The sequence below is a fragment of the Strigops habroptila genome, chromosome 2, assembly GCF_004027225.2.
Source record: "Strigops habroptila isolate Jane chromosome 2, bStrHab1.2.pri, whole genome shotgun sequence".
In the NCBI taxonomy this organism is placed as follows: domain Eukaryota; kingdom Metazoa; phylum Chordata; class Aves; order Psittaciformes; family Psittacidae; genus Strigops; species Strigops habroptila.
Genome location: NC_044278.2, coordinates 33,384,612 through 33,410,507, shown reverse-complemented (window position 1 = coordinate 33,410,507; position 25,896 = coordinate 33,384,612). Strand labels below are relative to the sequence as shown.

General features: G+C 49.8%; 1 protein-coding gene across 1 annotated transcript; it reads left to right on the top strand.

Moving 5' to 3' along the window:
- Window positions 1–3,413: 3,413 nt before the first annotated feature.
- On the top strand, window positions 3,414–25,748 carry LOC115604606 (cystathionine beta-synthase-like). The gene is made up of 15 exons (XM_030477913.1): window positions 3,414–3,626; window positions 7,446–7,552; window positions 9,892–10,026; window positions 11,395–11,474; window positions 12,696–12,827; window positions 14,006–14,075; window positions 15,329–15,420; window positions 16,248–16,373; window positions 17,174–17,258; window positions 18,846–18,951; window positions 19,535–19,606; window positions 20,841–20,975; window positions 21,534–21,642; window positions 22,478–22,562; window positions 25,329–25,748. Exons 1-15 carry the CDS (start codon window positions 3,439–3,441, stop codon window positions 25,424–25,426), a joined length of 1,620 nt encoding a protein of 539 aa, XP_030333773.1. The 5' UTR covers window positions 3,414–3,438; the 3' UTR covers window positions 25,427–25,748.
- Window positions 25,749–25,896: the final 148 nt, after the last annotated feature.

Sequence of the window (25,896 nt, the reverse complement as noted above, 5' to 3'; positions counted from 1 at the left end):
TCTTCCTTTTGATGTTATCAGTGCAGCCTGATAACCTAATAATTACAATCACCTATCTGCAAACTACTCTATAAACATTAGCCTATGCTCTTTGTCATGCATTTTCAGTGAGCAATGCTGCAGACTATGTGTTACATGCCCAGTCTCTTGGCTTGCCTCCCAGCTCCAGTGGATATTTCCATTTATCCTTTGTCCAGTGCCACATCAAGCTTCTCTATCTAGAAAAGTAACAGGGCCATTGCAGAATACCTGCAACAGGTCAGATGTATTTGTCAGCTGATCAGTTTCATCAGATGAAGTTTCAGGCAGGGGTTACGTGTACTGGAACAGGGTGGTTGGAACTAGATGATCTTAAGGTCCTTTCCAACCCTAACTATTCTATGATTCTGTGATAGGTAAGAGTTTTGGTAATCAAGAGAGGACGCATCTTCACTTTGTGGCATAAAGTGACTTAAAACTGCATAAAGTGACTTAAAACCGGAGGCAGTGTGGGGAGACGTCTGCACTGGATATTGCTCGTTTCAGAAATTCCTGGCTGCAGGCAGACTGTCCATGCCCCTTTCTGCCCACATTTGCCACCCAGCCTGCATGTTCATGAATGTGACTGCTGAGACCATTAGCAGGGGAGTGGCTCACTGGTGACACGTCAAGGCCTCCGAAAGATAGGGGAAAATCAGATTCTATGCATTGGTACTGTACGAGGTCATCTGCTGTCTCATATAGACAGTATTGGGGTTCCTACAGTTCAGGCAATTTCTAAGGTTACCTTCAGAACCACAGTGGTTTTAGACACATCTTAATTTAAATCCAGACCCTGGGCACAGTGATGCTGAGATTTTACAGTGATTCATAACTAGAAGGACATCTGTGCAGTGCTGCAGCACCACACCAGGAGTGAACCAACCCTTGAGGAGATACATGAGAAATCCTCCAGCGGAGGGGAATGTAGATGTTGACGAACCAAGGGCCAGGTCTTGTTTTGCTGCTCTCCAGGCATCTAGAAAGCATATCTGTATCTGCTTTGGGTGAGCAAACGAATGAGAAGCCCATTCTTGCCATTTTTTTTATATCAGATGTTAAGGGAACTGAACACAATGAGCAAAACACAACCTTATTTTAGAAGGCGGAGAGCCAGTAATGCTCTTCCTTCCATGAAGTCCTCCAGCACCAGCCACCTCAGCATGGCACGCTGCCTTCAACCCTTGGCTTTTGGGCCAGGTTGGCGGCTCCAGCCAGGGGTGATGCTGCAGCCTGTGTCACTTGGTGGCAGCAAGGGAGGAGCTTGGATGCTGCTGTCTTCAGGTGGGTGCCCAAGGGGCTTCAGGGTGCTCCTGAGCCCCCAGGAGAGCCTCCGGGGAAAGATGAGGCACAAGCAGCATGACCACATGGTTGGGGCTGGAGGGAAAAGGGGGCTTATGTGGGGCCCCACAGACAATGTCAAGCCTCCCTTGGAGCTACCACTCACCAGGACAGGGAGCTACATGCTGGCAAAGAGGGAAAAGACCCACAAAAGCAGCTCTAATAATTTCAGCCCCCTCCTTTCCTCTCTTTCCACCTCACCATGAAAAGGTCAAGATGGGCATCACCAGGAAAAAAAACTTGTAAACCAATTTGCCTTCAGTTTGGTTGGTAATCAGTGACCTCAGTTGTGAAAGCGTGCAAGTGCCTCTGATACACTGCAGCTTATCTCTTCTTTACCCACAGGTGACTTTTGCTCCTTCCCAGTTAATTCATTAGGTAAACAAGGATTTGCTTGTGGAGACACCCTCAAGGCCAACACAAATCCTGGCTTCCAAGGAAATAACATTTTTATTATTTTTCCTTTAATCCCTCTCAAGAAGGAGCAGATCTGGGGGGGAAGAGCACTGGGAGGCAAAGTTTGCAGGAAGAGTTGTTGTTGGCTGCAGGGTCCAAGCCATTCTGGCTTGACCATCCTTGCACCTTTGTGGTGTCTCACCGCTTTGTGAGGCTGGGGTTGATGTCTCTGGAGGAGAAAAGGCATCTCAGTGCCTGGTGTGGATGTAGTCCAGTGTCCACTGCCTGCTGTCCTGCTTCAAGCTGCAATTGTGGGGCCAGGCAACAAGATGAGGTTGTTGACGTCCATCCTCAGAGATTCCCTGGGGCTTCTGGCTGAGAAGCAAGCCTGACCACATGCCGTGGTGCTGCTCGAATAACAGTGTGGTGTATTTCTGTGTTTCAGGGACAGCCCAGCACCCACGGAGCAAACCACAGCCCCATCTTCCCGGCCCGTGTGGAAGCCACCGGGAAAGCACGACGCTGACCACGGGTAGTCCTGACGTGCTGCTTCCGAGAAGCTCCCGCCAAGTGGGTGAAACGGGCAAGTGAGCAGGAGGACAATGGCAGAAACGGTAATTCAGGCTGCCCTTGGGCTCACGTCTTGAGCCACAGATAAATTAGGCCATGAGGACCCAAACATAACAGCGTGCTGGCTGCTGGTCTGGCCGCTGTGGCTCAGCTGGGCTTTGCAGACACGGCAGGCAGCACGGGTGGCCAGGAGCGGCAGAGCTGTGCCTTTATGGCCTGGGATGAAGATGATGCTCTGCCTCCACTATCTGAGTTTGTTGGCCTCCACTATCCGAGCTGTGCATGTTGGCTCCAGCATCCTCCTGTCAGTGGCCTGAATTCCCTCCCGCAGGGCAGTAGTTAGAGTGGCTTTCCCACACCCCCTCCACTTCAAGTGGCAGCAGGTCTGGTCCTTCTGCAGGCAGCCCTCTGCATTTAGAACTTGTTTAATCCTTTTCTGTTTCCATTTTTACCCGCTCTGTTCCTATATAGTTGCTCCTGATAATTTCATTTTGTCTTATTATTTGATGCCGAGAAGCAAAAAAGTGTTTCTCAGTCATCCAAAAAGTCCCCCAGGATTTACAGCCTGCTCTTGCCACCAGAATCCTTCTCTAAGCTGTTTTACTGTGGAACTTGCTCTGTACCCCTGAACACCTTTGCTGCCCTTCCCTGATGTTTTGTTTCTATCGATTATCTCTTTTCACTTTTAATACACTCAGATGCCAGAGTAGAGGTGTCCTCTGGTCCTTTGAGGCCATTCACTACCACCACACAAGTATTCTGACATGATTGCTGGGTAGACTTACCTGCAGTTTTTTTGCTGTTAGGGTGAAAAATACTGCTCTTGACAGAATAATTAACTACAGAGCATCAAATTGTCTAGTGGGAGAGATGCTTCAATGTACATTAGAGCAGGGGAAGATTGACTGGAAGTGGTGGCCAGATGATCATTTACCATGTACATGGTCTAGTATACCACTCCGAAAGAGCAATCCTATGCATCTGTTAGAATCAGGTGTTTGAAATGCCAGTAGGGATGCCCCATCCAAGCTGCCTTCACACCCAAATGTCACTTCTTGCCTTCCACAACGATTGCCCAGGTGCCTGCCTGCTTGCCTGCCTGCTTTTCCTCCCATGTGGCAGTGGGTCTCTATTTCCACAACACAGGAGCTGGCCAAGCTGTGCCCACTCATGAATGGCAGTTGTGTGGGAAATCAGGAAAACAAAGCCGACAGCTCCTGGGTTCTTCCCAACTTGCCCAGCAAGTGCACGTGGACACCTACAACGCCTGCCACCAAGTCCCCACACTCCTGTGTGCCCGTGTAAGTAATTCACTCATGCTGGTTATTCCAGAGTGCAGACAGCTTGGTATCTTTTCCTGAAGATGAAGTACTATTGTTACACCAGGATGGTCATGACCTGAAGTCAGTATTAATTGTCAGTAGACAATATGTTATGTTAATGATGGTTTATTTTCTAGAAGGCAAAACGCATCTAGTCTCTCCTCTCCCACTCTCTTTAATCTTGCAGAAAGGTGTCGTGGGCTTGAGACTCAGTTCTGTGTTTTCCAGCACGCATTTGAAAGCATCTGCTAGTTTGGAGCATCTTATTTTGGAAGAATTCAGTTGAACATATTTCAGAGGTAGATTTCAACCTTGTACAAGTCCACTTGTACACATCTGCAAAGTGGACTCCATGAGGTCTGGTGTTGCACAGCACAAGTGAAGGCACTCCCAACACACAGGAGAAAGTGCAGTGATGGCTCTCCTGGTTGCAGCGTAGTGCATGCGTACAACCTGAAGCTGCACATCCATCAGCTGTACAGCACAGTCAGTAGCAGCCGCTCCGTCATCAGTTGAAGGAAGGGCTGCGGTTTGGCTGCCCTTGTTCATTCAAACAGTCCGAAGCTGTATAAGAAGATTTCGGATCACTAGCAATGTCTTTACTGACGGCTAAGAGACTTTCATGAAAACGTGTTACCTGGGCTTTTAATAGGTAGAAAATGGTCCACACAGAGGATGTCCACTGTGCGTAAGCAACCCAAGAGTGCAGTGCAAGGCAGTCATTGGTCTGAGTGGTTCTCGTCCTCACAGCAGCGTGTTTGCTCCCAGGGTGAGATAAGCCTGCCAAAGTGCCTAGACTAGACTTAATGAGAGGCGCTTTAATAGCCCGGCGAAGCAGACACAGACAAGCTACTAAAGATAAGGCTGTCCTATAAATGTCAGGAGAGCTGCAGGCACGTTCCTGCTGTGCCAAAGATGTAAAACATGAGTTCAGCTCAAGCATGTGAGGAACTGGAGCCCATGGAAGGTGCGGCACTGCTCCTCGTGGATGCCTGCCAGCTGGGAGCCAGCTGGAGGAGCGTCACACCACATGCCAGGCAGGACACGGCCACAGCACAGCCGCTGGCATTTGTGGAGCCCAGAACTGCCTCTGGGTCTGGCTCAGGAAGGAGGTAATAGCGGGCTCCACATCGTTAGAGCTGACATGGCAAATGTGCACCCAGGCATGCACTTAGTGCAATCCCAGCAGCTAGTGCCCCAGGATAGGACCAGCTCTTTTCAGTCAGACTGGGTTTTCTCACTTATCATGCTGAACAGGATAATATTCTTGGCTTTTAACAATTTAGCATCAGGGTGCCATGGGCCCATCCCACCCCCAGCCAGGAGACGGGCTGCTGGAGGAGAGGGGCACTGGGGTAGCCCCAGATCCAGGCACCAAGCACCTCACTGGGGATGGGGTCTGGATGAGGGGCCCATGCAGCATCGCTGGGGCAGGGGCTGAAACATAACCCACTGTACAGTGGGTTAAGCAGTGAAGAAAATACACCAGGACACATCTTGCTGTTTGTTTTGCTTTGCAGCAATGCATGGAAGGGGTGGTTTGGTTTCTCTGCTCTTGGTAAATCACAGATGGCAGATGAAGTAGCAAAAATCTCCTGACTTTCTGAGATTCCTGTGTGAAACTTGGTTGATTTTGAGGAGGTAAAAGCAGAGGACGGGGGCAAAGGGAGATGTTATTTTAATTAAGAAGACAAGATGTTATTTTAATTAAGAGTATTAATTATTTAATTTTTTCCAAAGATACAGAGCTAGACTAGCTCTGATATCCCTTGAGCCAATTCTGACCCACTATAATCTCAACAACAATCACTTTGTTTGCCAGGATTGTTTTTTTCCCTGGAGATCTTATGGAATAACATGCCACAAGTAAAAGCAGGAATCTTGGGAAAAAAACATCCTTGTCCACTGCAATCCTGAAGTGATATCAGCAGCTGCAGGACTAGAATGTCCCCACCGCATCCTTTAGGAGCACCAAAGGCATTTGCCACAGACACTTGTACCCCCATAGACCTGCTGACTTCAGGCACACGCAGCTGGGGAAGGAAGCTGACCATGCTATGATTATTTATCTAGTAAAATATGGTAGTGATTAGGAAAGGAATTTGATGGGAACTGCGGAAAATCTGCCCCAGAGAGCTGTTCTCTTTAGGGGATGGTAGCTGGTGGCAACGCAAAAGATCAAGCCAGTTTCTGGTTCCCACCTCCACCCTCCCTGCAAGGCTCACTCCGGCATGCATCCCCTTCTCTATTCCCTTGCTAGGGCCCAGCACTGCAGACCCCAGAGCTGTACAAGCACCTCACCATGCCACATCATGCCTTGTGGGGTTCACATCTTATTCACCACAATTACTAGCTGAAGGCAAATAAATGGCCTTGCTTTCTTCTCTCAAACTGTCTTCCTGCAGTATAGATGTGTAATGTAATACACAGATCACTCTCTTGAAAGCCAGGCTCTAGTTAAACACCGCCTGAAGGAGCTGGAGTTTCCTCGTGCTGTGGCTCAGCCCCACTGAAATCCCTGAGCATTTTGGTGGCATTTAGAGCAATGGGAAATGGCTGCAGCAGTGGGGGAAGCTCATTTATTGAGTTATTGCCTCACATTTACCAGCACTCAGCAGAGGCTGCGATGCAGTAACACTTTCCATGGAGGGAGAGGTAGCAGCACATGAGTAATACTCCATCATTTCTGGGCTTGAGGTGTAAGGAGGCTGGCTCCTTTCGGTGGTAAAGACCTGCACTAAGCCACTACCCCTGTACTCCTGCAAAGCAAGAAGTGTTTGTTTCACTCTCGCAAAACCCAGAGGGAGGTGTGTGTGTGTCTTTAAGTAAATCTGCATGTCATTCCTGCATCACATGGACTTTCTGTCAGCAGGCGGCCATCTGCCTGGCTCTGATAGCTGACAAGGATAACTTGGGTTCAAGGTTCAAAGGATGATAGTAGGCAAGAGCTGTGCAAAGGAGAGCTGAGCAGTGAGGGAGTGGGGCTTTGTCACCCCACTGAGAGAGAGACGTGCTGGCTCTCATCCAGGGGCAATACTTTCGTGGCCTCAATAAATGCAGCCTTCATCAGTCTTTCCCCTTCGTCTTTAGAAAAGCTCAAGGACATGAGTGCTCTCACTGCACGGCAAGATGCGTTTGGTTTGGGCAAACAAGTCCTTTTCATTCTGGTTTCAATTGCTGTGACGTGGTTCTTGGCTGCTGCTGGAATCTGAGACTAGCAGAACTGGAAGGCTGGATTCCACTGATCCAAGGGTTTGGTTTAATTATTTGCAGAAAATACCCTCCAGAGTGTTCTGTGGCTTGGGCCTGTCAGATGGCTTGGACCCATCCTTACATGTGGCCAGGAGAGCAACAGATGGGCCTGAGACAGCTGAAAATGTGAAGAGCAGAGGTGGCGATGGGTAGGATGGAGGAAAGAGGAGGAGCCTTGTATTGTGCATGGCCTTCTGGCTTTCTCACCCACTACATACAATCCCAGGCTTGTCACCTCTTCTCACTTCACTTCATTATAGGCCTGGCCCAGGACCTTATAGAACAAAACATTTCAGAACAGCCCTGAAAATTAATTACCTTATTTTTTATGCAAAAGAATTAATAACTCATTGTAAGAGTGATGGAAAACCATCACTGGCTCCTGTTGTTATTAACTGTCAATGGGGACATTTTCTTTCGGAGCTGGGTTGCCGGTCAGTGGCCTTGCTAAGGTTGCTGAAATCTCACTCAGATTTTATCTTGATTCATGTTGCATAACAGTTGCTTTGATTTGATGTATTTCTTCTTTCCTCCACATTATTTCAGGCCAGAAGAAAAAAAGATCTTGCCCAACATCCTGAAGAGAATTGGCTGCACCCCAATGGTCCGAGTCAACAAGATTGGGGAGTCCTATGGGCTCAAGTGTGAGCTCTGTGAGTGTCCCCTTTCCACCAGGTTTTTCCATGCCGTAAGGTGAGGGTGAGGGGTGGCATTGGAAGAGGGCTTCAGAAGAGGCTCTGTGGAGAGCAAGCACAGATGGGGAGGGTCAGAGATGGCACGTGTTGGGTTCTCGCACTAATTAGGTTACACCACCGTCATTTGTCAGACCAGATAGGATGGTTTCAAGCTGCAATGAATGGGGCTAATGGTAGTAGAGGCATCTTTCCTCCCAAATAGCTGCAGCATAAGCTCAGAGCAGAGCAGGGCTGAACTTGGGGATGGGTGGATGACACCCTGGCAATGGGCAGGGATGCTGCAGCACCTGCAGTAGCATGCTGTGTGCACAGGACAAGACTGGCCAAGCCTTCATGAAGCATGGTGTCTGGGATGGGGTGAAGGGCACCGTGGCAGCCCTCGCCTGCCAGACTGAGCTCCACGGAGCGGGGACTTAACTCTGCTGCGGCATCATCTCCACCAGGTCAGCTGGAGCCAGGCCAGGCGCTGCCGTCTGCTGCATCACTGTCTGTGGAGCAGTGACAGCTTCCCTTGGGGACCTCCCCACAATGCAGCCCTGGGTTTATCAGCAACACACATGCCAGGCCCTAGTGCTAAAAGGCAGGCCAAGGGGTTGGCTGCAGGGACAGGTTTTCCAGCAGGACCCAAGTCCTTGCCCCAAGGGGATGCTAGCACAGCACTGGTGTTATCTCATGTAAGAGCTGGTTTTAACTTGGTTGCCTTCAGCCATAAGGACGATAAGATTAGGCTCTCTCTGTGCATACAGACTTTTCAGTCTCCTTTACAACAATGGTTAACCCTATTAAATAATTTCAGACAAATTGGACAGAAAGGCAGATGTCTCAAGGGCAGTCAGATTCATGAGCGTCACATAGCTGTGTAAGAAGGAGTGACTTGATGAGTGCTCACACTCAATAAAATGGCACAGCAGGACCTTGCAATCCCGTTTCACAGCTGGGAATCCGCACACCAGTCCATTGCCACCTTGCACATGGCTGTATGGAGCGTGCTGTGCTCTTCAACCAGATCCCCTCTCAGGATGTGGGATCTTCGGGCCCATAACCATGCAACCTCTACGTTACACCACCTCTCACTTCCCAGAATGACACCTCAGGGGATTTTAGGGGACCGCGGAACAGAGGTGGTGGAGGCAGGAGGACAGGTCTGCAGTGTCTGGTCTAACTCTGAAGCAGTCTGTCCCCTGGAGGATGTCGCCTCAGGGACATGGGAAGATTTGGTGCCAACAGCCACCGTGCAGGCAGGGAGACCCTGTTTGCTGGGGCCATGTCTCCCTCCCCTGGCGCAGGAGGGGAAGGAGAGCAGGACAGGCAGAGCAGCTGCATGGTCCTCCCTGAGCTGCAGGTCAGCACAGAGCCTCTTACCAAGCAAACACACGAATGCTTGCAGCACTGCTGCGTCAAGGAAGCAGTTATGGTTGGTAATCCCTGTGCCTCCAGGGATCTCTGTGAGTAGCTGGAGTTCTGGCACTTTGCATTATAACATGTGATGATGAGCACAAGGGGTTTTATTCCCATTCCGGCTGCTCAGGTATTGGTTTGATTTCTCAGCCTCGAGTAGCTGTCTCTGCTAGGATGAAGTGAATGACACCTGAAAGTACCCATTTCTCCCTCTTGTCTGTAAAACAGAGCTCAGTAGCACCAGTTCAGATGTAGAAGCTCATTAAAACCTTGGTAAGAAAAGCCCTCCCACAAGCATTAGCTATGTGGAGGGCCTGGTTAGGAACCGAGGTGTGCCTTGTGGTTTGAGCGTGCCTTGGGAAGTCTCCTTTTTTTTGGTTTTTTTGGTAGCTTAGTGAAGAAATGATAATTTTGTCTGACACTTAAAAGTGCTCTTTCTGTTTGTTTTTCTTTATGGCACCCCATTCAGGACTACACATCATCCTGACAGAAGGGCACCTTTTTAGCTATCTATTAGTAATTGCCATGCCCCAGGAAAGATCGTGAGACCTTGCTGTTAACGCTGACAATGCTTTGCTCAGAGTAAGCACTGTACGTCCAATTGACTTTAAACCCATCCTTTAAACCCAGACTTACTAGCACTGCCCACTGCCTTCAGGGTGCTGCAGGGAGATGGAATGTAGGGGAAAGATGGACTACGGCATCTTGTAGTGGGTGATCTAACAGCAGGTAATCCCACAAGCTGTGGCACCCTGTAAGCAGATGGTGGATGCACTCACCTGCACAAAGGGCCATCCCGCAGGGTGTCTTTGAATGGCTGCAGCGAGGGGTGGGGAAGCAAGGAGCTGGTGCTCCTGGCTTCAGCTTGTCCCTGATGGAGCCTTCCCTTTCTTTTCCAGTGGCAAAATGCGAGTACTTCAATCCAGGGGGCAGTGTGAAGGACCGCATCGGCCTGAGGATGGTGGAAGATGCAGAGCGAGCTGGGATTATTAAACCAGGAGACACTCTGATTGAACCCACTTCAGGAAACACAGGTGGGAACCCCAGGGATGCTCCCTCCACCTGGGTACTGAGATGGGTGGCATTTCGGAGGGGTTTCAGGAGGCACAGGAATTCAAAGAGGTCTTGCACTTGGAGTTACCAAGTCAGCTTGGGACCCCACATCTCTGGCTCCATCCTTCCCTCGGCTCCCTTCCCAGTGGCCATGGGCATCGTGGGGTGCCGAGGTGCCTCACTGCTGAAATTCCCAAGGGCCTGTGAGGGTTCCACACCTGCACAGGTACACCCAGTGGGATACCTGCGGCAAGGCAAACAGCCTCAGGAGCTGGAGGAGCTCAGGCAACCCTGGGTGTTTTCAGGCTGGGAAGCTCTTGAATACCCAGAGGTTCCCAGAGAGGGTTTCCCTGATGGGCTGGGAGATAAATCATCTGGGTTTTTTTCCTTGTCACTGTCATCCTGCTCAGGCACTAGATTATGGTGGGGTACGAGATGGCGGGGGACAGCACAGAAGCCTCCTTCCTATTCTGTAGCCTGTGCAGGACCACTGGTGCAAGTTTGGATGTCTCTTTGCTGCTCCCTGCACCAGCATTCCCACCATGGCAGGGACACGTGTGTGTGCATAGTGTGCTTTCCTGCAAAAATGCCCAGTGGAGGCTGTCGAGGCACTCTGGACAGAGTAGAGACCATGTCTCTCTCTGCGCTTCCCACCTCCTGCTCACTAGCCCTTTTGCTCCTTACTGGCCTGTTGCTTCAGGCCCCTCAGAGCCAGCCCCTTTTGCCCTGGCCACCCCCAGCCATGGGGTGAGGAGACCTGTGTGTCCCCAGAGCTGTTCCCTGGTGGCAATCTGCCCACCCAGGGCAGTCGGCGTGGCACCATGTCCCCTACAGCCTCCTGCAGGGACATGCTGCTCCAGCCTCACCTTCCTGCTCTGTATGGGGAGCAGCTGGCTCCATTCATCACCCACAGCGAAACCAGAGCAGAGGTCCCCTTTGCCTGCTCGCCACGGGGTGAAATGTGCAGCTTTGTGTGTGTGTCCCCCAGCTGAGAGCATCTGGGGGAGGGGAGAAGGCATTCCTGTGTTTTGAAAAACAAAGGAAGAGGCCCTTGGGGAGGGGAGGAAAGCTCTCCCCGGCTTTGCCATTCCCTCTGTGCCATGCTAATAGACTCCTGTCATCAGGAGTGATACTGCAGCTCAGCCTGCCTGTTCCACACCCTCCCATGCTCCCTGGCAGTGCTGGCACATGCTGAGAGGCTCACGGAGGATGCCCTTGCTTGTAGCTCATCAGTGAACATACCTAGGTTATGTTCACTGTCAGGCGAGAGGAACATAAGAAGCAATGCACGTCGATTAGCCTTGCCAAATACTGTTATCAACCACTTCCCTTTCCTCCCCACCACCTAGGAATCGGGCTGGCAATGGTAGCTGCAGTGAAAGGTTACCGCTGCATTATTGTCTTGCCGGAGAAGATGAGCACGGAGAAGGTCAGAGCTCTGTACGGTATTACCCTGCAGCTGGGGAACATCTCCTGCCCTGTCTCTCCCTGCCTTTCCCTTTCTAGGGTTGGAGTACTCTGTCCTTTAAAGGGTAACGAGCCCTGCTGCACACACTGACATAGCTCTGTAGTTATTCAGAAGATTTCCTCTTGGTGGAAAAAAAAAGCACACTGTGATGGCCTGGCTGATTATCTGGTGCATGTAGTCATGTCTTAGCCAAACACCATGTCTGGCTGCAGACACACAAGGCAATATCTGCTGTCTGCAAGGGCAAGGGCTGGATGGAGCAGAGGAGAGGCAGGCAGGTCCTGCTGACCTTCCTTCTGACATCGGATGTGTCACTTGGTCTCTCTGTGTTTCTATGGTTTTCAGAAACCTGGAAATACTCATGGTTGTCTGAGCTGCTTTCTTGAGATGGTTGAAGTCAAGTCACTTGCACAAGAGCTGGTGACCGGGTAAAACTGCTGCCCTGGAGGTGGCAGAAATACCCACCCTGGGGAGCCGGAACTCTCACAAGCTGCTCAGCTGAACTCTTGTTAGCGAAGCCAGACCTGGACCCTGACTTAGCTCAAAACTGAGCCCTTCTTCAGAGCACCACACTCATTTCAACCTAAATCTCACTTAAGCTCAGTCTGGATCAGATGCCGCCTCCAGCTGCCATGAGCTTCATCTCCAGGTGCCCCAGCACTCACCCACCCTTCTCTTTTGACCACCTCTCCCCGACAGCTGCATCTCCCAGTGGATTAATACCCTGGGGCTGATTTGTAGTTGTTCCTTCCCTGTTCTTTGTGAGGGGACAGAGGGATTTGAGGCAAAGACAGCTTTAAGACCTCCTCCTTGCATGCAAGGGCTCAGATGACAGCACATAGGAGACGCTGCTCCGTACCCTAGTTCCCTCTGCCCCTGTCCCAGGCACCAAGGAGCAGCACAGTGTTACCTACCTCTGCCATTTCCCCAGCCTGCCCTCTGAGTAGGACAGGGCACAAAGCCAGGCTTGATACTGTGTGCCAGCTTTAGGCAGAAGTCCCTGGCTGCCATAGGGATGTCAGAGATAGTATAACTGAGAATTGGACATCATATCTCCAAATGCTAAATATCTCCTGCGCGCAAAGCTCCTCTGGCATCCAGTGCTGCCATGAGCCTGCAGGTTCAGATTACCACCTCTATGTGGGATCAGTTCTGCTACATCTACTTTCTTCCCTCCCAAAGGTCGATATTCTGAAGGCGTTGGGTGTTGAAATTGTGAGGACCCCATGCACCCGCTTTGATGCTCCAGAGTCTAACGTTCGTGTGGCCTGGAAGTTGAAAAGTGAAATCCCAAACTCTCACATCCTGGACCAGGTAAATGCCATTCCTCCATATGGTTTACAGCATATGCTCCTCCAAGTGTGCCTGTGTTTGGGGGTTTCATTCAAACTGGCAACAGAAGAAGATTTTGCCAGTGTTCTATGGTGTTTGGAACTTCATCGTAAAGCATGGGGTGGCAGAAACAAAATAAGAGACCCTTCCAAACCTGTAATACTCTGCCAAAGCCTGGATGTGGGTGAGGCTGGGTTTTCCTGCACAATTCAAAGACTCCTTCAGATTTACTTTGCTTCAGATTTAACTTTGACCTGAAAAAAATCAGTTCCTGCAGTGCTGGCTCTTGTACAGGAGGGCACTTCTCCTTTTGGTCTGACCTCGCTGCAGGAAGGCATTCCTATAGCGAGTAGGGAGGCCCTCTAGTGCAGAAGAGTCAGGGAAGCTCCTTCCTTTTAAGAAAAATGGAGCTCAATGTCTGGATACGCTTTTCAGAAGCAGCCTGGTCTACGTGTGAGAACACAGGCCTGCACACACATCAGTGTTGTACCTGTGTACCCCTGTGGTAAATCCCTCTGTACAAGTAGGACAGCTACTCTGCCCCACAGCTCCCAGCCACCTAACTTGCTGCACTGCCAACCACAAATGACTCTAAATGACAAAGCAGCTCTCAAAATTAGATATGTATATGATACTTGAAAACAGGTTTTCTAATATGGCTTTTGAGCAGGGATATTTTTTCCCCCAAGTTTTTAGGGGTATTGTGGGGCTGTATTTTCAACTTTTTCAAGGCAACGGAAAAGGTTAAAATGCTTCTATCTAAGTAATAGCTAAAATACCAAGGACCTGTCTTCCCTCTGTCAGAGCTAGGGCTCTGACAAAACCACCAGATCCCACAAAACCTGGCAATGCAGCACATTGCCGCTGCAACGGACAGCCGCACCGAATGGGCACAAAGTGCCCAAGAGTGAGTGTTTGTGGGCACATTTAATCTTCCAGGGTGGACAGATCCCAAGTGTCCTTGGAGATCTGTCCCAAAGTGACAACCAGGAGCAATACCTGTGACATGGCTTGGCCATGTTGCCGTCCACCCCTCGCCAGGGAGAGGAGGGGACAGTTGCATGCTTTGGGTAAAGCGCGTCAGGAGCTATTGCTAGTTTGGTATTTGACCTACTCTTCACACCACGGTAACTCACACTGTTCTCTGTTGAAATAAACAGTACCGAAATCCAAGCAACCCCCTGGCTCATTACGACACCACGGCAGAGGAGATCCTGGAGCAGTGTGAAGGTACTGTCTGCGCTGTTGTTTCTACATGCTGAGATGTGCACAGGGCTATAGTCCCCTGGAGATGCTTATTTTACGTCATTTATTGACCTAAATGTCTAGAAACAGCCAAAAGGTCCTCTGTAGGTGAAGGCACCATTAGTAATACTGACACACAACTTCTCATAATCCACTCCAGATACACCTGGGCCTGCAGGGCTCCCCTGCTATGGCCTCCCATTTCACAACCCTGAGCGAGGAGACCAGACAAATTCAGGCTGTTCCCAAGGAGGAAGAACCAGTCTCTTTGTGGCTACAAAATCTGCGACCTGTCAGCTGCAAACGCAAGATGGCCCAAGAGGCCTAACAGGGGAATATGAATCCATCAGAGCATGGCGGGCTGCATCTGATCCAGCACACTCATCTGCAAATCAAAATAGACTGAAACTTCACAGACTTAATGATGTCTGATGTGATAGCTGGTGGAGGATGAAGGAGCCCATAACTGTGCAGATAGAAGTGCAATTTATTGCCAGTACTGGGAGCACTGCAGAATGTAAACAGGACTCAAGCGTTTTGACTGGAGAGCAGTTATCATAACAGTAAAGCAGTTGGGTAGCAACAGGAACAAAGGAGTCCCAGCCTCCCCTTCTGTACAGCATTTAACTGGCTGCCAGCAGTAGTGAATTACAAGTCCCCTTTTCCCAATGCAGTTGCAGCATAAGTCTCTGAAGGCCTGACTGATTCTGCTCCTACCAGTCTTAAATCAGTATAATTTCACTGATGCCACTGGGGCTACATCTGACCAACACACGTGCCAGGGCAGAGCTCTGCCATCTCTCCACTGTGGATGCTAACACTAGCTGAGAAGTTGTGCCTGTTATTGATATGTTCTGCCATTCACATGGATGCTTTGCTTCAACGTGCAACGCGGTGTGGTTTGAAAGGGCTGGAAATACTGAGATATTCCACCCCGCTTGAGCCAGTAGATGTCAAAGACACAGAAATCGTGAAGACCAGTGGGAGATCTGGAGGTCACGTTCAGCCTCCTGAATTGAGGCAGGATCAACTGTGCTCAGATCCTTCAAGCTCACATGAGCTTCTGCACAGGACCACACTTTGGCCAGTAGCATGACCACTGCCTATCCTTTCCACATAAGGGGTTCTGGCAGCTGAGGGGCATGGGCTCTGCATCTGTGCATGGTCCTGAATAAAGGGGAGACCATGCTGGAGGCCATGCTGAGTCCCTTCAAGCTTCTCTCTTCCCTGACCTGCAGGCAAGGTCCACATGGTGGTGGTTGGGTCTGGCACAGGAGGCACCATCACTGGCATCGCCAGGAAGCTGAAGGAGAAATGCCCAGAATGCAAGGTAAGCTGGGAGGCAGGGCTGCCTGCTGGGAGCTACGTCCCCCCTGGGTTTTCCTGCTTGTGATTTGATCAAGCCTAACCCCATGGCTCACCTGAGCTAGCAGTTGTTGTCTCCACCTATATGTTTTTTCACAGCGAGCTTGGCTTTTGTTGGAAACAATTTGCCATTGCAAAAGCCTCCCGGCTCTACGGTTGACACCAGTCAACCATAGATGCTCCTTCTGCAGAGTTTGTGATTCAAAGCGAACTGGAGGCTTGACAGTTTCTGCCTCTCTGGGGTAGCCAGTGTGTGAGCGATCCTTGATTTGCCAGAGACAAATTGATACGGTGTGCAGCCAGCTGCTGGAGGAGCTGGGCATGAGGTTACCTCACTGACTGCTTTCACCAGCCCTTCTTAAGCTGTGTGCTGAGGCATGTGACCTCAGCCCAAACATAAAGCGAGAAGCAACAAGGGAGGTGTCACTGTCAGCCAGCACAACTAGGTCCAGAAAGGATGTCTGTAGCCGCAGCTTCCCAGAGGTTTGAGCTAGCTGCCACTTGAGCAAATTAAGGAGCTAAGGGTTGGGCTTTGGAAGTAGCAGTCTCTGCCAAAGAGGTGAGGACAAACACCTTAAGAGCAATAACATTTTAAGCCACCAGTCACTTCAGCAGCTGAACACTACCTAGGATCTATTTAAAAGGTCAGTGGGAAACTGTGCCCTTTTATCCTGGAAGCTCTCCTTGCTGCCAGTGGATGAGAATATTAATAGATGTTGTGGGAAGGAAAACATTGCTGATAAGGGTTATTTTTTCCTTTAAGTGGTTTAACAAAACTTCCTTCCCTCAAAGGTCATTGGCGTGGACCCTGAAGGCTCCATTGTCGCTCTGCCCAGTGAGATGAACACAACAAGCACCACAAACATTGAAGTGGAGGGCATTGGGCATGACTTTATCCCTACTGTCCTTGACAGATCAGTAAGTAGCCATGTGATGAGAGGCCTCTGTCCCATCTTTGGCTTTGCATCCAGCCTACCCCCAAGGTCAGCTCTGGCACTCAGTTGTGTCTAAGGCTACTTGTGTGCCTTCCCAGTGCAGAACAAGCTGTTGTGGGGGGATTGAGACCCCAACACTAAAGCACCTGAGTAAATCTGATTGTAACTGACCTACAATGAGAAGGCAAATACAAGGGCAAACGAGGAATATGCCACAGTACCAGTCTTCACAGCCTCCTTCACTGTGATCCCACAGAAAAGGTCAGTGCTAAGGCTGCTCTTCATCACGCTAGCGATCCCATCCTTATTCTTAGAAAGGTCCCCCACAACCTCAGATCCCAGATTCTTTCTGCTTTCAGATGTCGTGTTAACTACATCTCTGTTGTTGGCACATGGCCTTAGAACTGGGATCTGTAATAACCTGTAATTCTTTTTGTAGTTGGATCTGATTTTGTCTTGCAAAATCTTGACCATTAGTCTAGCCAAGCGTAGGGCATCACGAACATTAGTCCCTCTTCTGCACCCTGATTCTGGACCTTTCAGACACCCCTAACTCTCCAAGGAAAGGGTGCTGGCTGGAAAGACTAGAGTGGTTGCCTGCAAAGCAAAGATATGTCCTCTGGACCAAGGATGCCCTGACAAATGCATTTGCTTTCAACAAGTATGGAAAGCAGCTCAAAGCTGCCAGATGTTGTAGGGCATCAGCACCATGGAATGCCTCAGAGAGTAGGGACAGCCTGAAATAACACCACCAAGACCCAACCTTCTTGCTTTTGTCTTCAGGTGGTTGATCAGTGGTATAAATGCAACGACAGAGACTCATTCCTCATGTCTCGCAGGCTGATCAGAGAGGAGGGACTATTGTGCGGTAAGCATCACCAACAGCAGTTGCTTCTCTTAACATATTTTCTGAATTTCATCCTTTTGGGACCAAAATGCTTTGAGGTAGGTGCTCTCTGCATCTAGTGCCTGCCAAATGGTGAACCCTGAGCTGGTGCGTAGGGCTGTGTAGACCGCAGAGGCATGGCGGTGCGCCTTCGGTCTGGGGTCTGACTCATCGGCCACAGTAATTATAGAAGCAATAACTCTCCTCTTACCGGGGCACTTCTGCACATGGAACTGGATCTTCAGGCCTAACCCTGTGTGGTGTAGTGTTACAGGGGCTGAAGAGAGGATTAATGGGGCTGGGGCAGGACAGGTGGGCTAGAACTGTTGCTCCACTAACAACTCTGCAAGGCTGTACCCTCATCGAACCATTGCCACACACACAAGAGGTGCCAGGTTTGGACCAAGGAAAGCTTGGAAGCAAAGAAAGTGTAAGATGTTCTTACTGAGTATTTCTCCCTGTGCCAACAAGCTGTAAGTGATACCACCAGCTTTCCAAAATGAACAGATGCCCTCAAACAAACCCTGCCTGTGCTCTAAGAGCCTCTACACAGCATCAGTGTTTTTGTCAGCTTTCCCTGCCACCGAGCAGGTTTCCATCAAGGATCAGACAATATGTAGGCTTATAGTTACAGCTGATAAAAGCCCTGAGTGCTCACATCCAGGGAGTTTTGGAGAAGACCAGGCCATTTGTAATGAAACACTTAGATGTTGATTTAACCCAGCAGGCACGGAGTCACTGTGTTTCAACAGAAACCACTTACTGACCCGAACTATAATTTGTGAATAGCTCCATGTTCCCTGAGCTGCATTTTTCAGGGCCTTTCCTCATTTGTTTGAAAAATGCTCTAATTAACCTGCTGTAAAATACGTGCTGCCTTGAATGCAGTGTGTAATTGGCACACAGATAGTGGAATGTGTTTGGCTTCCAGTACTTGAACTACTGGTGGAAGAATTGCCTCTGTAAAGCAGGGACCTGCTTTCCTTACGTGCAGCAAACCACATGCGTGCACACAGGCACAGGGAGCATTTAAGTCTTCATCACGTTGGCTTGGTATTCCAAGCATGAATGTAATGTTTATGGTTTTTTCAGTCTTTACAATGCATTTAAAGGCAATCTTTGATTGCCAAATATGTCAGTAAGAAGCTCTAGACTTGGCGTGGTCTTCTCATCACCCAAAGGAAGGCTATGGCATGGGCAGCAGAATGTCTCTGTGTGGAACCTTTCAGCCCTTGGCCTGCCTGCAGAGTCACCACAAGAAATAGTGCATGAAGTTCATAAGATGACTCTTGTGCTGCTACAAAAGCCCATTGTAAAGAGCCATCATATGAACACATCCCTTCAGCCCCTACCTCTTCCTGACCCTAAAGCCTACAAAGCTGTGGGGCTGATTGTCCTCCTATTCCCAGTGTCTTGAGCCTGCTGTAGGAGGTGCTACCTCTGCTGCTGCTTTGCGTGGGTGCCTCTGTGCCATTAGCTGGGGCAGTGCTGTGCCCCATGCGCTGGGACTGTGGCCCTACACCCTGGGCAACCCTGATGCTTGTCTCTCTCTTCTTGGTACCCACCCAGGAGGCAGCTCGGGCAGTGCCATGTCTGTTGCCGTGCAGGCAGCCAAGGACCTGAAGGAAGGTCAGCGTTGTGTCGTCATCCTGCCTGACTCTGTCAGGAACTACATGTGAGTTTCTCACTTCCTCACCTGCTTTCTGGTGTTGGGTGGGAGCCCCCACAGCCTTCTCTCCAACTCCGCACACGGCATGGGTTGGGGCCATGGGACCCTGCGGTGACATGAGCTTAGCACTGCTGAGCCCTGGTGGTGGGGGTTGGTGGAGAACACCCCAGTACCTCTCATAGCATGGGCATCCAGAGTGAGCCGAGAGCTGGGAATCTCCCTGGAGCAACTCATAGGAAAAAGAAAGCAAACAATAGGGAGAAATTGCATACTACTGTGGCAAGCACCAGGGGCTGGGTCTTGGGTCACTTGGGTTTTATTTCCTCTTCTCACTGACTGATTGCACGGAGCAGGAATCAGTCAAGCTAGAGTTTTTGAACTTGCATGCCTAAAGTTAGGAAGGCAAATAGCTGACGTGCTTCCAAGAGTTACTGAGCACCCGCAGCTCCCGCTGACCTTAAAAGGGGCTAAAAGCAGCCAGCTGCAAAAATCATGGGGGCCCCGGGGCTGTGCTGAGGTCTAGTGCATGAAACAAAGCACGACTTCTTCTGGAGGGCTCACAGACTCGCTCTTTGTTGGTCATTTCTAGGTCCAAATTTTTGAATGATAAGTGGATGATAAAAAATGGTTTCCTAAGTGACGTCCAGGAGCACAAGCCTTGGTAAGACAGCTTCCGCCGGTACAAACTGTGCTAAGGGAGCCAGCTTTCTGAGCCTGGAAATTGTTAACTTCAAAGGAAAGCATTATCTGTTAGTATTTAGAAAAACTGCAGTTAAGGCCAGATCCCTCTGGACGGGCAGTACTGTCAGCTCCTCTCTTTTGAGTGGTCAGATATCTCTGCTCTCCAATCAAAGTCTATGTAGGAGATGTTTCCATCCTGAAGTTGCTGATCTGCTCCCACATGGCAGTCATTGTCCAGACCACCTAAGCCCTGCCGAGCAGAACGGTTGAGGGGGACATCTAACTCCACTTAAAACCTCCTGTCCTACTCCACAGCTGTGTTCATAGGAACATGGGGCTGGTGGGTAGACGGGTCTCTCTGGTAGCAAGCACCCTTTCAAACAGCTCTGGAGGTCTTTTCAGGCAGGGAACAGTATATTTGCACTTTCCAGAGCTGCAGGCCAGTAGAGATGACCAACTGTCTCTTGGACACCTTGGGGAAAGAGCCCCCTGAAGGCAGGGAATCACAAACTGCTGATGCCAGTTGACACGTGGCTGGGCAAATGCCAGTTGTTTAGAAAGTGCCTAGCTCCACTTTGAAGACAGCAGGTATTACTGATGTCGCCTGCTCCTTTAGGTTACTATAACCAAAGGTTATTGCAAAATATTTCCTAAAAACTTCTTACTACATTTCCAAGGCTTCTTGTGCCTGTTTAGAATTACTCTTAGCCCTTCCAGCCTCTAGCATTGCCCTGCCTCTTCTGCAAGGATGAAGGGCTGAGATGAGTTGGGAGTTGCCTGTGGTCCCCAGCAAACAAGCGTAGCTTGTCCCTCATAAATTGTATGAGCATCTCTGCCAGGTTGTCTCCTGGAGAATCTGCAAATGCTGCATTTCGAGGACTAAGGATAGGCCTTCCCACTCACGAGCTTGGATCAAAGCCCTCAGGAACTTCCTTGGATTCAGGACAGCTCAGCACTTTGCCAGCTGCTGGCCTCAGCCCTGCCTCTGGAGTTGTATGAACAAGGGGCTTAGGGAAAGCTTGGCTTCAACAAGACCTGGCCATGGAGGACTTGTAGCATTACTGTTTTGGGGACAGAAGCGGCGTGATCGTTGCAGGCAGGCAGAATGTCTTTGTGTGGCTGGTCTCATCTCTGCTAGCCTTGCCCCCCTGAGCAAGGCCCACAGCCGTGCAGCAGAGCGTAACAGCTTGGTGCTGCCATTTGTCTTTCAACAGGTGGTGGAACATCAAGGTGCAGAAACTGAATCTCTCAGCCCCTCTCATTCTCCTCCCAGAAGTCAGCTGTAAAAAGGCAATTGAGATCCTGCAGAAGAAGGGATATGACCAAGCTCCTGTTGTTGCTGAATCAGGGTAACTAATTTTACTCTTTACAAAGATGGCCATTCGCATAGGAAAAGCAGCCACGAGGAAGCTAAAGTGCCTTTACTGATCCCATGATGGGGCTATTGCATTGGACTCTGTGATACATGTTTTTAAAGTGTCATCTGCCTCCTTGTGAAGATTCATCAAGAAAACTCTGTAAATGAGTTTGTCAAAGACAAAACCAAACCCAGTGCCCACCAGACTCAGCAGAGGTTGGATCAGTGGACAGGCAATGGGAGGCCAGAGGAGAGGTGAGGGCTGGGTGGAAACCCCACACAAATGAGCAGCTGGAGAGACTGTAAGTTTTCCTTCTCCCAGATGCTAAGTCCTGGACTGCAATAGCAGACTGTTACGCCACTGTTACACCAACAGCTTGTAGAGGACAAGGATCTTTCTATCCTACTCAGATGAGGAGAAAGCTGGTGCCTCCCGTTGGCAGCAGCAGTGATTTAGTCACTGACTTTGAGGGGAGCGGTTCAGCTCCTGCATAAAACATGTGCCCTATCTCAGGCCTGACCTTTTGGAAAACTCCCTGTTCCCTTACAGGCTTATTTTGGGAATGGTGACCCTCAGCAACACCCTTACCTCAGTGCTGGCTGGAAACGCGCAGTTCTCAGACTCTGTCACAAAGGTCATCTACGACCAGTTCTCAAAGGTACTGCTGCGGCTGTGGCTGGTGGCATCCACCGCCCAGCCATGGGGAGAGGGGGAGAGGAGCACCGCTGCCCTGAGGTGTGACAGGAGCTGGGAGAGGAAGTCAATGAAAAGACAGAGAGATGAAAGCAGAGAGGTGGGGAGGGTGATGGCCACATCATGGACATGGGTGCCATCAAGGACAGGCACCGGCAAAAATGCTGCTGAGCCTGTGGGGTTCAGACACAGGAGCTTTCATGCCAGGAGCAAAACATGTGAATGTCCACCGCCAGTCTTACACTGTCAGAGGGTTTTGTCCAGCTGGGGAATAAGTACCCTCTGAAATCAGAGCCCAGGCATTGACAGGGCTCAGCAGGGCTGGGGCAACAGGCATGGGCTCTGATGGGACACACGGCAGGTCCTATGGGTGTGCAGGGGAGGGATGCCTGCGTTGGATGCCCATCAAAAGTCCAGAGGGGGAGTGAGGTAAATGAATGGTGTTTTAGGGGAGCTGGAGCCATCACCTCATGCTAGCCCATGGAGGCCCCTTGGGCTGGGGAGAAACTTGAAGGTTGGACTTGATGATCTTAAAGGTCTTTTCCAACCTAGCTGATTCTATGATTTTATGATTCTATGAGACAGCACTGTATTTCAGCTAGAGCAAAGCCAGGTTTGCAGGTTGCCTGCATCCCCGCCTCTTCTCCCCAAAACTGTGCGAGTGGGTGAGGTGCACCTGATCCTTGTCCAGCTGGGTGCCACCCTCCCCACTCATGGCTGCAGTCAGAGACAGGAGCCAGGCTCTGCCACCACTGTGCTTTAAACGTGAAACTTAAAATGTCTCTTTTTGTCCTGTTCAGATTGGCCTGGAGGACAGCCTCGGCAAACTTTCCTGCATCCTGGAGAATGACCACTTTGCTATTGTTGTACATGAGCAAATGCAGTGTAGGTACCTGCAGAAGCACTGTATGGGCTTTGCATGAATGTTTGAGAGGGGAAAGGGAAATTCTCAAACTGAGCTTGGAAAGTACCAGCCCCTGAGCCTTTGCAGGAAAGATTTCTGCCCTATGGCTCTGCAAAGCCCAGGAACTGCCAACTATTCATCCATTTCCTTTCCCAACACCACAGAGATGGGGGGAAAGAGGGGAAGCCTTAACCAAAGGAGTCCAGGACCAGCACCAGGATGTGCATCCTGCAGGAGCCCTTCCTAGATCCTGGCCATGGGAGCTGTGTTGTTCTCCGCATGCAGGAGTGATGCTGAAGCACCCATCAGCTCCACCCGCTCCCCTCATCTCATGGTTTCCCGTGGAAATCTACTTCTGGGGATGAGAAGCACTCATTGTGGGATTTCATCTGGTCCCCTCTGACAGCCAAGATGGACTGTAGGTAGCAGCTTCAGGTGCCATGCCTTTGCTGCACAGCTGTAGGCTCAGGCCCCTTGTTCTTGTTTAGCCTTTTGACCTTGAATCCAAATCACTACCTTGCTGGTTGTGAGCAGCAGAGGAAATGAGGGATATTAGGGATCTCTGTAGACTTAGTATCCCAAGAGCAAGGTTGAAAGGAGGCTTACAAGAAATCTGGAGAAGGCCTTTTTGCAAGGGATGTACTGATAGGACAAGGGGGAATAGCTTTAAACTGAAGGTAGATTTAGACTGGACATTAGGAAGAAGTTCTGTCTGTGAAGGTGGTGAGACACTGGCACAAGCTGCCCAGAGAAGCTGTGGATGCCCCATCCCTGGCAGTGTTCAAGGCCACGTTGGACGGGGCTTGGAGCAACCTGGTCTATTGGAAGGTGTCCCTGCTCATGGCAAGGGGGTTGGAAATAGATGAACTTTAAGGTCCCTTCCAACCCAAAGCATTCTGTGATTCTATGATTCTATGAAAGGAGCATTTGCGCACATTTGATAAAGCTTAGGTGGAATTCAGGCATCTAAGCGCAAGGGAACAAACTACACAGTCTGCATCCCCCTGCTTAAAGACCTTCTGCTGTGCATGCCCAGAGGCTGTGCCACCTTCTGAACACCCCTGTTTCTACTTGCTATCCCTGGAGATGCAGCCAAGAGACGTCCTTATGCCTGTGTGCCCTAAGGAGCCTAGGTAAATTGATATGCTGAGGGACCTTAGGGTGCTATGTGATGCTGGTGCTATCAGACACCTACCCTGGAAGGCCAGGGTAAGTTGAGAAAGATGAAAACAAATGTGTTGGACCATAAGCAAGTCCTGTAGCAGAGGTACATGACGCAGGAGGTACAACGTACACTGATGGGTGCAGCTTGGGGCGCCTGTGTACGAGCCTTACCTGGACCACAGCTGGGTATAGGGATGCTCTGCTAATTCGGGAGCACCATTAGGCTAGTTCAATAAAGCAGCTGTACCAGCAGCTTTGGTTTATTCTCAAACCGCTGCACAGCCACCACCTCCTCAGTTAAGCAAACCAACTCAGTAGTCACGTGCAGTGGGACCACATGAGGGTTGCTGACACATTCATACCAGAGGGATCACACCTGGTTGCTCCTCTGACCACAACAGATATGGTGGCAGGTGCTGTTCTGCAAATCTGACCTAACACACCCTTCCAGGGCAATTACACTGTAAAACCTCTAGAAGTACAAATCTGGCCTTATCTCAGGGGAGTTGCTTTGTTTAAAATGTTAGCAACATGAAAAGGCATTCAGAAGGCTCATGCTTTGGTCTTCTAAATTAGAGCTGAAGGGTGTAACTATACTGATTTTAGGGGATTACACATAGAACATGCAAAGCATTCCTACAGTGAGCAGCATGCAATATTGTGCTGTTGAACCCAAGGTCTCTGAAACCCACCACGTGCAAACATCCCCACCCCTTTGCTTGTTTCTCTGTGGCCTGCTGCCCCAAAACCAACTCTAAAGCTGGCTTACAAGTCTAGCCATGTTCCCACAAAATGTTGCAAGCAAAAGTCTGTCACTCAAAACTGCCTTTGATGCACATTTCCCATTCTCTTACGAAGAATAATGCTAGGTAGAATCTCCTTTCTCAGCTATGTTGTCATAAAATAGTGAACATCTATTTTGTATCACATTTTGATATAAAGTAAATGGTATCCACAAATTAAATGGTACTCATGGAAAAACATCGGCCAGCTGAATGCAGTGCCTGTTGCTCTGGTTTTCAAACAATGTCCATTTGCTTTTCCAGAGCTGCTGTTTTAATGCCGCCACAGTTACCCCCTTATTTATTACTTTCTTCCCACACTTTCAGAGCCTGCATTTTATCTCGTGTTTGGGCTCTGGTGGCTAGTTTTATTTTTATTTAAGAAAATATTTATCGGATAGTTAAAGCAATTGTTGCAATGCTTTTTATTGATGGTGGTGTAGGACGTTGTGAGAGCAGAGTAGAAAGTGCCTCACTGCTGCTCTTAAAGAGTCTCATTAGTTTGCCCTGAAAAGTTTTGAGGTGATAGAAGCAAGAGCGCAACAGAGGTTGGATAAAAACAACCAGGGAATTAAGTTTCCTGCTCTGGTAAAGGGTGCATTATTTGCAGCTAAAACTTCCCTGATGTGATCCCAGTGACCTGACCAAGGCTGCATCAGTCTTTCCTGTTGAGGCAGAGCAGAGACAGCTGCTGTTCCCATTGAGGTTTTCTTTTAATAGACAAACAGCAGCCCCTGCACAGCTGGGGCGGGGGTTCTTCTGATTGTATTTCCACTAAACTAGTGTTTTCTGTGCTTGCAGTCGATGGGAATGGCAGCTCCTTCATGAAGCAGATGGTGTTTGGCGTGGTCACAGCGATGGACCTCCTCACCTTTGTCAGCAGAAACGAGAAGAAGTAGCAGAGCAGCTGGTTGTACCCTCCTCTGCTCCTCCGGCAGGGCCAGCTGCCCCCCGAGCCTCCACCTCCCAGCCGAGGTGCTTTCTGGTCTGATCCAGCTGATTGTTTCTCAGAATGACTAGGTGAAAATCGTACCGTAATGACCATTTGTCCTCTAAATGCCATCCCGGAATACCACTAACGAGAAGATAACTAAAGAAATTGCATTTAATAGTCATGAGTGGTTACACAGAGCTTCCCAGGGATGGAGAGGTAATGCAGGGAGGGGTGGGAATGGGACAGGAAAGGTTGTTATTGCCAAGATTTTAGCAGGTGGGGGTTTGGTGCCAGGAGGATGGTGCCACACTCATTTCAGTGGTGCCCAGCGACAAGACAAAGAGCACTGGCCATGAACTAGAACACAAGAAGTTTCACCTCAACATGAGGAAGAACTTCTTTACGTTGATGGCGGCAGAGCACTGGAGCAGGTGC